The sequence below is a fragment of the Gopherus evgoodei genome, unplaced genomic scaffold (genome assembly GCF_007399415.2).
Source record: "Gopherus evgoodei ecotype Sinaloan lineage unplaced genomic scaffold, rGopEvg1_v1.p scaffold_51_arrow_ctg1, whole genome shotgun sequence".
Taxonomy (NCBI): domain Eukaryota; kingdom Metazoa; phylum Chordata; order Testudines; family Testudinidae; genus Gopherus; species Gopherus evgoodei.
Window position 1 is genome coordinate 950165 of NW_022060072.1, and position 12370 is coordinate 962534.

A 12370-nucleotide genomic window follows, 5' to 3' on the forward strand; every position below is an offset into this window, starting at 1 on the left:
GTCTGAGCAGCGCCCCACTCCCCACGGCCAGGAGCTGGGGATGCCTGGGGAGGGGGCATAAATTGACCCCCCCTGGGCCTGAGTGAGCTCTGCCAGCTTAGGTGCCTCCAGAGAGGGAGAATTTCCCCTGGGGGGGTGTGTCTTGCAGCACCGGGGGCCCAGTCACACCTGCCCCCCCATGCCCCAGGGATGGGGAGAGGTCTGGTAAGTCTGGGGCCAGCTCTAAGCCCTGAGCAGACGCCCCAGCCTGGCTCTCGTATTTGCTTTCATGGCCGGTAGGGTCACTTTCAGGGGGACAGGCTGCAGCTGGCCACTTTCCAGGCATGGGGCAGGGCCGGGGTCCATGCACGGCCCCGGGGGGGGGGTGATGGAGGGGTCAGGGCCATGGTCCATGCATGGCACGCTGGGGGGGGGTGCTGCTGGGGGCAGGCTGGCTTGGGGAGGGTGCACAATGGATGCTTCGCTGCAGGGCTGCCTGCGGCCTGCCTCTCCTTGCAAGTGCGTGGTGCATGCAGGGCTGGGGGGTACACTGGGCACGCAGGCCGGGGGGGTCACGGTGCATGTAGGCTGGGGGGGGCAGTGCTTGTCCCGGGGTGGGTGCATGAAGGGCAGGGGGACAGTGCTTGTCCCGGGGTGGGTCAAGCTGCTTGCGGGGGGGGCGATGCATGCAGGGGGGGCCATGCTTGTCCCGGGGTGGGTGCATGAAGGGCGGGGGATAGTGCTTGTCCCGGGGGGGATCACGGGGATGGGCGGTGCTTGTCCCGGGGGGGGGTCACGGTGCATGAAGCGGGGGCGGCGCTTGTCCCGGGGGGGGGGATCACGGTGCATGCGGGGGGGGCGGCGCTTGTCCCGGGGGGGGGATCACGGTGCATGCGGGGGGGGGCGGTGCTTGTCCCGGGGGGGGTCATTCCCCTCGCTCGCCACAAGGTTGCAGCAACACGCCCCTCCCTGACGTCTCTTCCCCCCTCCCTCCCCATCCGCCTCCTCCCGGGCGCGCCCCCTGATTGGCTGCGCCTCCCCCCCACGTGACCCGGGCCCCCGGGGCTGCCCATGGCTTCACTCGGGTCCGCTCCCGCGCGCCACCCGCACCCGGAGCCCCGAGCCCAACGCGGCGCGTGCGGCGCCCGGAGCCGCCATGGGGGAGAAGGCGGGGACCAGGTGGGGGCCGGCCGGGGGGCGGGGGGTGCAGGGGGAGGGCACCCCATTGCCCCGGCGGGCAGAGAACCCAGGCGTCCGGGCTCCCGCCCCCCCTCCCAGAGCCGGGGAGAGAACCCAGGAGTCCTGGCTCCCAGCCCCCCCTGCTCTAACCCACCAGCCCCCACTCCCCTCCCAGAGCCGGGGAGAGAACCCAGGAGTCCAGGCTCCCAGACCCCCTGCTCTAACCCACCAGCCCCCACTCCCCTCCCAGAGCTGGGGAGAGAACCCAGGAGTCCTGGCTCCCAGCCCCCACTCCCCTCCCAGAGCCGGGGAGAGAACCCAGGAGTCCTGGCTCCCAGCCCCCCCTGCTCTAACCCACCAGCCCCCACTCCCCTCCCAGAGCTGGGGAGAGAACCCAGGAGTCCTGGCTCCCAGCCCCCACTCCCCTCCCAGAGCCGGGGAGAGAACCCAGGAGTCCTGGCTCTCAGCCCCCCTGCTCTGACCTACCAGCCCCCACTCCCCTCCCAGAGCCGGGGAGAGAACCCAGGAGTCCTGGCTCCCAGCCCCCCCTGCTCTAACCCACCAGCCCCCCCTCCCCTCCCAGAGCCGGGGACAGAACCCAGGAGTCCTGGCTCCCAGCCCCCCCTGCTCTGACCCACCAGCCCCACTCCCCTCCCAGAGCCAGGGGGAGAACCCAGGAGTCCTGGCTCCCAGCCCCCCTGCTCTAACCCACCAGCCCCCACTCCCCTCCCAGAGCCGGGGAGAGAACCCAGGAGTCCTGGCTCCCAGCCCCCCCTGCTGCAACCCACCATCCGCACTCCCCTCCCAGAGCCGGGGAGAGAACCCAGGCGTTCCAGGATGTGGGTCAGGCCCAGGAAGACCCAGATACCTCCCCCCCTGCCCCACAGCTAATCCGGCTGTACCAGGCGCTCGGGGCAGAACCGGATTTACAGTGACATCTGTCCCTGGCGCCGGCCATGTCCCGGATGCCTGGGTTCCTCAGGGCATCTTGGGCGAGTGTCACTTAGGTCCAGGACACCTGGGTCCCTTAGGGATACAGGGGGTACAGGGCCCCGGCCCATGGTATGTGACCCTACCCCCAGGGCTGGGGCTGGCACCGAGAGGCACCCCTCTGGGATATTTGGTGAGGATGTTTGTTGCTTGGGGTTAATTGCCCCGGTGATAAGGGGTTGGAGGTCAGGATCCCTGCCCCCCCAGCCCTGCCCGTGCCCCTCACTCCCGACCCACAGCCCCTGCTCCCCCAGCCCTGGGCTTTGGGGCCGTTGGGAGCTGTGGGGACTCTCCTGGCTCCGGGGTGGGTCAGAAAGAGGAAGTGAAAGCCGCAGAGCTCAGCGGTCGGATGTCAGTAACTGCCCCGGGGGTGGAGAGTGGAGAAGAAGTGGGGGAGAAGGGGCCGTGATGGGGAGGGGGGACCCCAGTTGTTCCCTCCCCAGTTGGCTTCAAAAAAAGGCTCAGTTCCAACCCCAAACAGCTCCCAGCCTGGAGATGCAGCCACCTCTGGGGTGGGGTGGCTGTTTGTACAGGGGCCTGTCTCGGGGGAGGGAGGGGGCCTGACTCCGTCACATCCCCCAGGTGTCACCGTGGAGCGGGCTCAGGATTGGGGTCCAGTAGCAGAATCCTGGGGTGCAGGGAGACCCCCCAACTGTCACCTGCCTCACCCCCCCACAACTGTCACCCGCGCCCCCCCCCCCCCCCGGGACTTCCTCACAATATCCTGCCTAGGAAACAAAACAGGAAACGCCACGTCCTGTCAGAGGCATGTCCCCAGCTCGTGCCAGCCCCCCCTCCACCAAGCCCTGGCCCCTCACTCCCGACCTGCAGCCCCTGGCAGCCCGGCCCCCCACACCCCAGATCTGCCAGTGTCCCTCCCTCCCAACCTGCAGCCCCTGGCAGCCCTGCCCCCCCCCCCACGGCTCTGAGGCCACACTACAAATTGCTGTTCCTTCCGGGGGGGAGGGGAGGCAGCCCCATGGTCCCTTCCCCCCATCTTAGCTCCTGGGGGGGTGGGGGCGAGGGCCATGACCCCCAAAGTCAGCCCATTTGTCCCCCCCGGGCAGTTTCCATAGCAACCTGGGGGTTGCCGGCGGGTTGGGGAGACCAGCTCTGAATCCCCCCTATGGGACCAAATGTGGGGAGAGAGTCCTGGGTCCTGTTCTGTCCGTCCCCCCCCCCAACTGAGAACAGGCTGGCGTGGGGATCCCCCTCCCAGGCAGATTGGGGGGCAGAAATGGGGAGTGCCGTCCCCTGGGCTGGAGCTGGGGGGTTTCCCTGCCCCATGCCCGGGAAATAGGCCATGTGGGTCAGGCCTGTATCTGGGGGGCTGGGGAAGGGATTCTGTGGGGGCCCCTTTCAGGGTGAGGTGGGGGCAGGACCTGGGTCGCTCCTGCCCCCCCCATCCCGGCGGGAGGGGAACAAGGATCCCTTAGGCTTCCCCCCCCATGTTCCCGTTGCTATGGTTACACCAGGGCAACTGGTCTGGATCCTGTTTCCATAGCAACCAGCTAAGCCTGAGTTTTGGGGGGAGGGGTCAAAGGTCAGCCTGGGGTACCCAGAGATGGATGGGGGGAGTGGCTGAGTTTTTTGGGAGGAGTTTCTACCAGTCAGTTCTGACCCATGTCTTCCCCCCCAGGGTCTTCAAGAAATCAAGTCCCAATTGCAAGGTGAGTGACAGCCCAGCCCCCCCCCCAGCTCTGCCGGTGCCCCTCACTCCCGACCCGCAGCCCCTGCCCCCCAGCCTCAGGCGCTGTGTGTGAGAAATGGTCGCTCCCCACTTTGGTTTCCTGTGGTGATTCCTCCCCTGCCTGGTTTCCTCCCTCGTGCGCTGACAACGAGGATCCTGTTCCCCCCCTCCCATCGCACGGGTCTTTGCACGCGCGAGTGAGTGCCCAGTCCTCGCACGGCTTGGCCGGGGGGCTTGTGCACAGAGAGGCTGGGGGTGGCGGAGGCGTGGCCTGTGGGATGGAGGCAGGGCTCAGGAGAGTGTGTGGGGGGTCCTACGGGGGCTCTTCTCCATGGTATTGGCGGGGATGGGGTCATGTCAGGGTCTGGTGTGGGGAGATGGGTCCTGCCGGCTCCAGGTAGCAAAGGGTTAAACTCCCCCCCACTGCAGAGCGATGGTTTGTTTACGTTGGGTCTCCACGCACCTGCCCCCCCCACCTCCTGATTGGCTTCCCCCATCCCTGGGGGCCCCTCCCCGTAGAGTCCGGGGGAGTTGGGAGCCGGCAGATAAACAGACGCCGGCGCTGGAAGGAGGCAGGGGGCGTGGGGTGTGGGGGAATGGAGCCCCTCGAGCTGGACAGGATTCGCTGCGAGGTGCCCCGAGGCGTCCGGGTGTTCACGAAACGGCTGGGGACCCAGGTAACGGGGGTGGGCAGGGGCCTGGGGAGGTTCATTGTGGGCTCTGGCAACCTGCTTCAGAGGAGCCCTGACCTGGGAGACCCCCTCCTCCCCCCTGGGGTGCCGTCTGCCCCCCCCCCCGCTACTCCCACCCCCGTGTCCGTCTGTCCCCACAGCTCACCGTCTACCTGGGAAAGCGGGACTTCGTGGATCACCTGGACCGGGTGGATCCCGTGGGTGAGTTTGGGGAGGAGTTGGAGGGCTGGTGAGGAGGTGGGGGGGGGGCTGGCCATGGGAACTGGGGAAAGGATTCACAGGAAGAGCGCTGGGGGAGGCTCTGGGGAGTAATGGGGGGCTGGGGTTTAGGGGAGCAGATGGCTGTGGGCGGATGGGGGTGGTTGGGGTGGCTCTGGAAGGTTGGCTGTGGGGATGGCTCGTGGGGGGTTGGGATAGCTATGGGGTACTTTGGGGGTGGTGGAGGGCTGGTGGTGGGGATGGCTCCATGGGGGGTAGGGATGGCTATGGGGTGGTTGGGGGTGTGGGGAGAAAGTGGGGGGTGGGCGGTGGTGGTTGGGGATTACTACAGGGCAGTGGTGCCCCAGTCTCACCCCCACCCCGGTTCCCGTGCAGATGGCGTGGTGCTGGTGGATCCTGAGTACCTGAAGGATCGGAAAGGTGAGAGGAGGCGTGGGGGGAATTCTAGGCTCCACTCTCTCCTTTGACCCTGACTGGCTGGGGGGGCAGAGCTGAGCATTCAGGCCCACCCCTTGTGTTTTTGTTCTCCCGGGTGGGGGGTGTCAGCGTCCCATGGGAAAGGAGCCAGGAGCCCATGGGGTGTACTCCTGGGGTGAAAGTGCACCACTGCATGTGCGCAGAATTTCTGTCCTCCGCACAGTTCTTTGCTTCCCCGCAGAGAAAGGACTTTCCAGGGAAGCCGCAAGAGCACTCAGGCGCGCAATGGTTTAAAACGCTGCAAAATTCGGCACATTTGATTTGCCAGATAAACGTGGAGGCTCCAATCCTGACTCGGCGCAAGGACTGGGCTAGCCCCAGAAACACCCCAGGGCCCTGCCCCTCTGTGCCAAGGGCACCAGGTGCAGGCAGGCAGGCTCAGCAAGGCAGGATCCAGGTGTGGGTTGAGGGGGTTCTGTGTGGGGCAGTCTGGGTGCGGGCGGCTCAGTGGGGAATCTGGGTGTGGAGGGGATCTGGATGCACAGGGGCTTTTTGTGGGGGGGTTCTGGGATATGTGGGGGTGAGACAGAGCTCAGCAGGGGTTCTGAGTGTGGGAGGTTTAGTGGGGTGGGAGCTGGGTATGGGTGGCTCATTGGGGTAGGTCCAGGTGCGGGGGGGCGGGTTCTAGGTGTGGGGGGGGGTGAGGCTCGCCGGGAGGGTCTGGCTATATAGATGGGGGTTTGGTGGCTGGGGGAGCAGCTCCCTGCACAGGGATCCCTCCTCCTGCAGCTGAGGAGTGCCAAGTGCAGGAAGTGGGGGGTGGGGAGTTGGCAGAGCTTTCTGCAGCCGAGGGACAAATCTGGGGTAGGTCTGACCCAGCCCCGGATGCTGTGCAAGGGAAGAGGAAGTCCCGTCGTCCCCAGCCCAGCTGTGTCTAGCAGCTGAGCCGGCGCAAGGTAGGAGCCACCAGCCGAGTCTTCCCTAGTCCCGCCTCCTGCCCCACAGTGGTTTGCCTCTCTGCCACCTGCCCTGTCGAAACATACTGCTGGGGGGGGGGGTCACGTGCAGTATTTCTTTGAAAGGAAGTATTTCTTCACATGATGCACAAGGAACCTGGGGAACTCCTCGCCAAGGGAAGTTGTGAAGGCCAAGACCATACCAGGGTTCAGAGAAGATCTAGAGAAGATCCCAGAGGATGGGCCCATCGATGGCTACCAGCCAGGCTGGGCAGGGATGGGGTCCCTGGCCTCTGTTTGCCAGAGCTGGCAATGGGCGACAGGGGCTGGGTCGCTCGGTGATTCCCTGTTCTGTTCGTTCCCTCGGGGGCGCCTGGCACTGGCCGCGGTCGGCAGACAGGACACTGGGCTCGATGGACCCTCGGTCTGACCCAGGCTGGCTGCTCTTCTGTTCTTCCCCATCAGGAAGTCATTTTGCTGCGGGGAAGCAAAGAAATCTGCGGGGCATGTGAACTCTGTGCAGGAGGGAAATATCCGATCCCCTCTCTCTAAATCCATGGGACGGCCACACCTCAAATCCGGCGGGCAGCTCCGGTCGCCCCCTCGCGGGAATCAGGGCAACCAAACCGAGGGAAGGCTTGGGACGGCTTCCCTAGGAGAGATGGAAGAGACTGGGGAGGTGGGGGCGGAGCTGGCTGAGGCCCCTCCCCTCACCCGCACCTTGTTCCCCCCCCACAGTGTTTGTGATGCTGACCTGCGCCTTCCGCTATGGGCGCGAGGACCTGGACGTGCTGGGCCTGTCGTTCCGTAAGGACCTGTTCTCGGCCACCTGCCAGGCCGTGCCCCCCCTGCCCGAGGAGCGGCACCCCCCCACCCGGCTGCAGGAGCGGCTGCTGCGCAAACTGGGGGCCAACGCCCACCCCTTTGCCTTCACGGTGAGTCCCCCCGATCCCCTACCCCCCCACGTTCCCCCATCGCCTTCACAGCGAGACAGCCCCAGGAACCCCCCCAATGCCCCCTCTTTGCCTTCACAGTGAGTCCCCCCGATCCCCTACCCCCCCAACGTTCCCCCATTGCTTTCACGGCAAGGCAGCCCCGGGAACCCCCCCAACGCTCCCCCTTTGCCTTCACGGCGAGACAGCCCCCGGGGACCCCCCCCAGCACCCCCCTTCATCTTCCAAGAGCGACACCCCCCCACCCCCCAGGAGAACCCCATGTAACGCACCCTGTGTCTCAGATCCCACAGAACCTGCCCTGCTCCGTGACGCTACAACCCGGCCCAGAGGACACGGGCAAGGTACAGACTGGGGGGGTCGGGAGTGAGGGGCACCGACAGGGCTGGGGGGGGCTGGGCTGGGCTAGCAGGGGCTGCGGGTCGGGAGTGAGGGGCACCGACAGGGCTGGGGGGGCAGGGCTGGGCTAGCAGGGGCTGCGGGTCGGGAGTGAGGGGCACCGGCAGAGTTTGGGGGGGCAGGCTGGGCTAGGAGGGGCTGCGGGTCGGGAGTGAGGGGCACTGGCAGAGCTGGGGGCACAGGGCTGGGCTAGCAGGGGCTGCGGGTCGGGAGCGAGGGGCACCGGCAGGGCTGGGGGCGCAGGGCTGGGCTAGCAGGGGCTGCGGGTCGGGAGTGAGGGGCACCAGCAGAGCTGGGGCGGGGGGGGGCAGGGGCTGTGGGTTGGGAGTGAGGGGCACCGGGCTAATGGGGTTTTTCTCACAATCTCAGGCTTGTGGGGTCGATTTTGAGATCCGAGCTTTCTGTGCCAAATCCCTGGAAGAAAAGATTCACAAAAGGTACCGGAGACCCCAGGGTGAGCCCCCAGCGCAGGCTGCAGACAGGCAGCGAGCGAGACCTCCTCCCCTCCCAGAGCTGGGAGAGAACCCAGGAGTCCTGGCTCCCAGCCCCCCCTGCTCTCACCCACCAGCCCCCACTCCCCTCCCAGAGCCGGGGAGAGAACCCAGGAGTCCTGGCTCCCAGCCCCCCCTGCTCTAACCCACCAGCCCCCACTCCCCTCCCAGAGCTGGGAGAGAACCCAGGAGTCCTGGCTCCCAGCCCCCCTGCTCTGACCCACCAGCCCCCACTCCCTTCCCAGAGCCGGGGAGAGAATCCAGGAGTCCTGGCTCCCAGCCCCCCCTGACCTCCCAGAGCCGGGGAGAGAACCCAGGAGTCCTGGCTCCCAGCCCCCCTGCTCTAACCCACCAGCCCCCACTCCCCTCCCAGAGCTGAGGAGAGAACCCAGGAGTCCTGGCTCCCAGCCCCCCTGCTCTGACCCCCCAGTCCCCACCCCCCTCCCAGAGCTGGGGAGAGAACCCAGGAGTCCTGGCTCCCAGCCCCCCTGCTCTGACCCCCCAGTCCCCACCCCCCTCCCAGAGCCAGGGAGAGAACCCAGGAGTCCTGGCTCCCAGCCCCCCTGCTCTGACCCACCAGCCCCCACTGCCCTCCCAGAGCCGGGGAGAGAACCCAGGCGTCCGGCAGGCTCTGACTCCCGCCCCCGCCCCAGGAACTCCGTACGGCTGGTGATCCGGAAGGTGCAGTACGCGCCCGAGAAGCCGGGCCCCCAGCCCATGGCCGAGACCACCCGGCACTTCCTCATGTCGGACCGGTCCCTGCACCTGGAGGCCTCGCTGGACAAGGAGGTGGGGGGGCTGGGGGGTGGATCTGAGGGGGCTTGGTTCGGGGGAGTGGACGTGGGGTTTGGGGGGGGGCTGGATCCAGGGTAGGGGTGGGTGGGCGGAGCTGGGGGCCCAGCGGGAGGCTGGGGTGGTCCTGTCATTGGGCAAGAGGCTGGGGGGGGGCCTCGCACTGACCCCCATGGTGTGTGTCCCCCCCTCCAGCTGTATTACCATGGGGAGCCCATCAGCGTGAACGTCCATGTGACGAACAACTCGAGCAAGAGCGTGAAGAAGATCAAGGTTTCAGGTGGGTCCAGGGGCACGGGGCTGTGCCGGGGGGAGTAGGGGGGGCTGTGTGGGGGGGGCTGTGCCCGGGGGAGTAGGGGGGGCTGTGTTGGGGGGGCCATGCTGGGGGGAGTAGGGAGGGCTGTGTGCTGGGGGGATTGTACGGGGGGAGTAGGGGGAGCTGTGTGTTGGGGGGCCATGCTGGGGGGAGTAGGGAGGGCTGTGTGCTGGGGGGATTGTACGGGGGGAGTAGGGGGAGCTGTGTGTTGGGGGGGCCATGCTGGGGGGAGTAGCGGGGGCTGTGTGCTGGGGGGATTGTACGGGGGGAGTAGGGGGGCTGTGTGTTGGGGGAGCTGTGCAAGGGGAAGTAGAGGGGATGGTACGGGGGGGCTGTGTGTTGGGGGGTTGTGCTGGGGGAGTGGGGGGGGCTGTGTGTTGGGGGGGTCGTGCTGGGAGGGATAACCTCCCCAGCACAGGGGATGTGAATGACCCTGGGGGAGAAGTGGGGGGGGGGCTGCACATGCCCGAGCCTGAGGCCCCCCCCCCCCCAATCCCCTCCGCAGTGCGACAATACGCAGACATCTGCCTCTTCAGCACGGCCCAGTACAAGTGTCCGGTGGCCCAGACCGAGCAGGAGTGAGTGACCCCCCCACCGGTGTCAGAGATCCACGGGGGGCGGGGCGGGGAGTGCACTGGGGGGTCTCTGGCTGGGACTGCAGGGAGGGGTCCCTGGCTGACGCGGCAGGGAGTGGGCTGGGGGTGCATGGGGGGGTCTCTGGCTAGGGGGACAGGGAGGGGGCTGGGGGGTGCAAGAGGGTTCTCTGGGGGGGCAGGGAGGGGGCTTGGGTTTGCTTGGGGGGGTCCCTGGCTGGGGAGGCAGGGGGGGACCCAGCCCCTCACCCCCTACCTGCTTTGTGCCCAGTGACCAGGTGTCGCCCAGCTCCACGTTCTGCCGGGTTTACACCCTGACGCCGCTGCTGAGCCAGAACCGGGAGAAGCGGGGCCTGGCGCTGGATGGGAAACTCAAACACGAGGACACCAACCTGGCCTCCAGCACCATGTGAGCGGGGCCAGGGGGGCTTTATACCCATCGCCCCGCCCCAGAGGTGGGCGCATCTCAGCGCCGGGCCAGGGGTCCCTGGGTAACCGGCCGCCCCACCCCAGAGGTGGGCGCATCTCAGCACCGGGTGAGGTGTCCCCGTGTAACTGGCCTTCGCACCCCAGAGGTGGGCACATCTCAGCACCAGGCCAGGAGTCCCTGGGTAACCAGCCGCCCCGCCCCAGAGGTGGGCGCATCTCAGCACCAGGCGAGGGGTCCCTGGGTAACCAGCCGCCCCGCCCCAGAGGTGGGCACATCTCAGCGCCGGGCCAGGAGTCCCTGGGTAACTGGCTGCCCTGCCCCAGAGGTGGGCGCATCTCAGCGCCGGGCAAGGAGTCCCTGTAACCAGCCGCCTCGCCCCAGAAGCAGGCGCATGCTGACCCCCCGCTCTGTTTCAGAGTCAAGGAGGGGGCAAACAAGGAGGTGCTGGGGATTCTGGTCTCGTACCGGGTGAAGGTGAAGCTGGTTGTATCGCGGGGAGGGTAAGTACCTGGTCACATGTCCCCCCGTCCCCCCCCGGTTCACCCTTCCCTACCCCCCTCTCACTATCCCCTTCACTCTTCCCGCAGCGATGTGTCTGTGGAGCTGCCCTTTGTGCTAATGCACCCCAAACCCCCCGAGGCGTTTGCACCAGCTCGGCCCCAGTCAGGTAAGGGTTAAATAGAGCCCCTGGGTCACTGGCTGTCCCTCTCCAGAGGTGGGCGCATTCAGCTCCAGGCAAGGGGTCCCCGTGTAACTGGCCACCTCACCCCAGAGCTGGGCGCATCTCAGCGCCGGGCGAGGGGTCCCAGGTTAATCAGCTGCCCCGCCCCAGAGGTGGGCGCATCTCAGCGCCAGGCGAGGGGTCCCTGGGGAAGCGGCTGCCCCACCCCAGAGGTGGTCGCATCTCAGTACCAGGCGAGGGGTCCCTGGGGAACCGGCTGCCCCACCCCAGAGGTGGCCGCATCTCAGTACCAGGCGAGGGGTAACCAGCCGCCCCACCCCAGAGGTGGCCGCGTCTCAGCACGGGACGAGGGGTTGCAGGTTGCCCGGTCAGGAGGATTAATGCTTTTTTCTCCCCTCCCTCCAGTTATCCCTGAAGCGGACGTCCCCGTTGACACCAACCTCATCGAATTTGAAACCCAGTAAGAGACCCCCCATGTTCCCCCGTGCCCAGGAAGCCCCCTAGCTGTGCCCCGCCGCACACCGGTGTCGGGGAGGGGCCCATGGGGAGGGACTAAGTTAGCTGTATCTGTGGTGGGGGGTGAGTGGGTTACCAGAGACTCTCCCGGGGGGGGTGCACCTTGGGGACTGGGGGTCTCCTGTTACAAGCCGTGGGGGGGGGGGCTTTCCTTTCTGACTTCCCACCCCCACCCCCCAGTGCAGAGAGATTAGGAGAGGGACCAGCCCACCACAGGCTGGTGGGGGGGTGGCAGGGAGTAGCCCCCCCCCCTTAATGCCACATCTGTCCCTCTTTCCCCACCCCAGCTACGGCCAGGACGACGACATCGTCTTCGAGGATTTCGCCCGCCTGCGGCTCAAGGGGGGAGTCAAGGACGACCAGGATGACGACGGTTTCTGAGGGCGGGGGGAGGGAGCTGGGATCTGGCCCCTGGTGTGGGGCGGTGGATTTTAATTGTATCTCTCCGGGCTTTTTAATGCTGCCCCCCTACCCGCTGAGGGGGGCCTCACTAAGCCCCCCCATCTCACTGCTGTACAGGGTGGGCCCCAGAACTGGGGTCTGGCTTTTAAATGTCTAACTGGGGGGGGGGGTCCCTTCTCTTCCCTCCTCCCCCAGAAATTTTAACTGTGGCTCCCCTGCTGAGCTCTGGAAGGGGGAACTCCCCGCTCCTGGGGGGCAGCTCCCGCTCACCCCCCCCAGTGAAAAGCACTGAATTCCTCTCTGGGCATTATTCCTGCTTCAGCGCCTGTGGCCCCTTGTTCATCTAGCCGTGAATTTTTAAAGTGGCTTTCAGCGGGGGGTGTCCCAGCCCCCCATGTCTGCTCCAGGGGCCTCTGCCTGGTGGGGGTAGAGTCAGGACCTAGGCCCCCTCCTGGGAGGGGCTGCAGATGCTCATGCTGTGGGTCAGGGATTTTGTTTATTTGTGGCTGTTGCGCTGTAGCCGTGTGTGGGGTGGGCGGGCGGCTCTCAGTGAGCACAGGGGACAAGTAAAGGAACTATCAACTGGTGCCGGGTGTGGTTCCTGTGTCGGACCTCGGCACCAGCCGCCCCAGAGGTGGCCGCATCTCTGCACTGGGTGAGGGGTCCCCGGAAAA

General features: G+C 66.8%; 1 protein-coding gene across 3 annotated transcripts; it reads left to right on the forward strand.

Moving 5' to 3' along the window:
- The first annotated feature begins 1060 nt into the window (after positions 1 to 1060).
- Positions 1061 to 12283, forward strand: ARRB2 (arrestin beta 2). Of its 3 annotated transcripts, XM_030546911.1 has the most exons (15): positions 1061 to 1158; positions 3788 to 3818; positions 4671 to 4731; positions 5125 to 5169; positions 6861 to 7057; positions 7360 to 7419; positions 7844 to 7911; positions 8619 to 8754; positions 8953 to 9037; positions 9579 to 9651; positions 9938 to 10075; positions 10513 to 10596; positions 10684 to 10763; positions 11184 to 11238; positions 11582 to 12283. In XM_030546911.1, exons 1-15 carry the CDS (start codon positions 1136 to 1138, stop codon positions 11673 to 11675), a joined length of 1230 nt encoding a protein of 409 aa, XP_030402771.1. In that variant the 5' UTR covers positions 1061 to 1135; the 3' UTR covers positions 11676 to 12283. The 3 variants fall into 3 exon arrangements, with proteins under 3 accessions (XP_030402771.1, XP_030402770.1, XP_030402772.1); XM_030546910.1 differs by lacking the exons at positions 1061 to 1158; positions 3788 to 3818 and adding an exon at positions 3842 to 4515; XM_030546912.1 differs by lacking the exons at positions 1061 to 1158; positions 3788 to 3818; positions 4671 to 4731; ... (1 more) ...; positions 6861 to 7057; positions 7360 to 7419 and having other exon boundaries at positions 7845 to 7928.
- Positions 12284 to 12370: the final 87 nt, after the last annotated feature.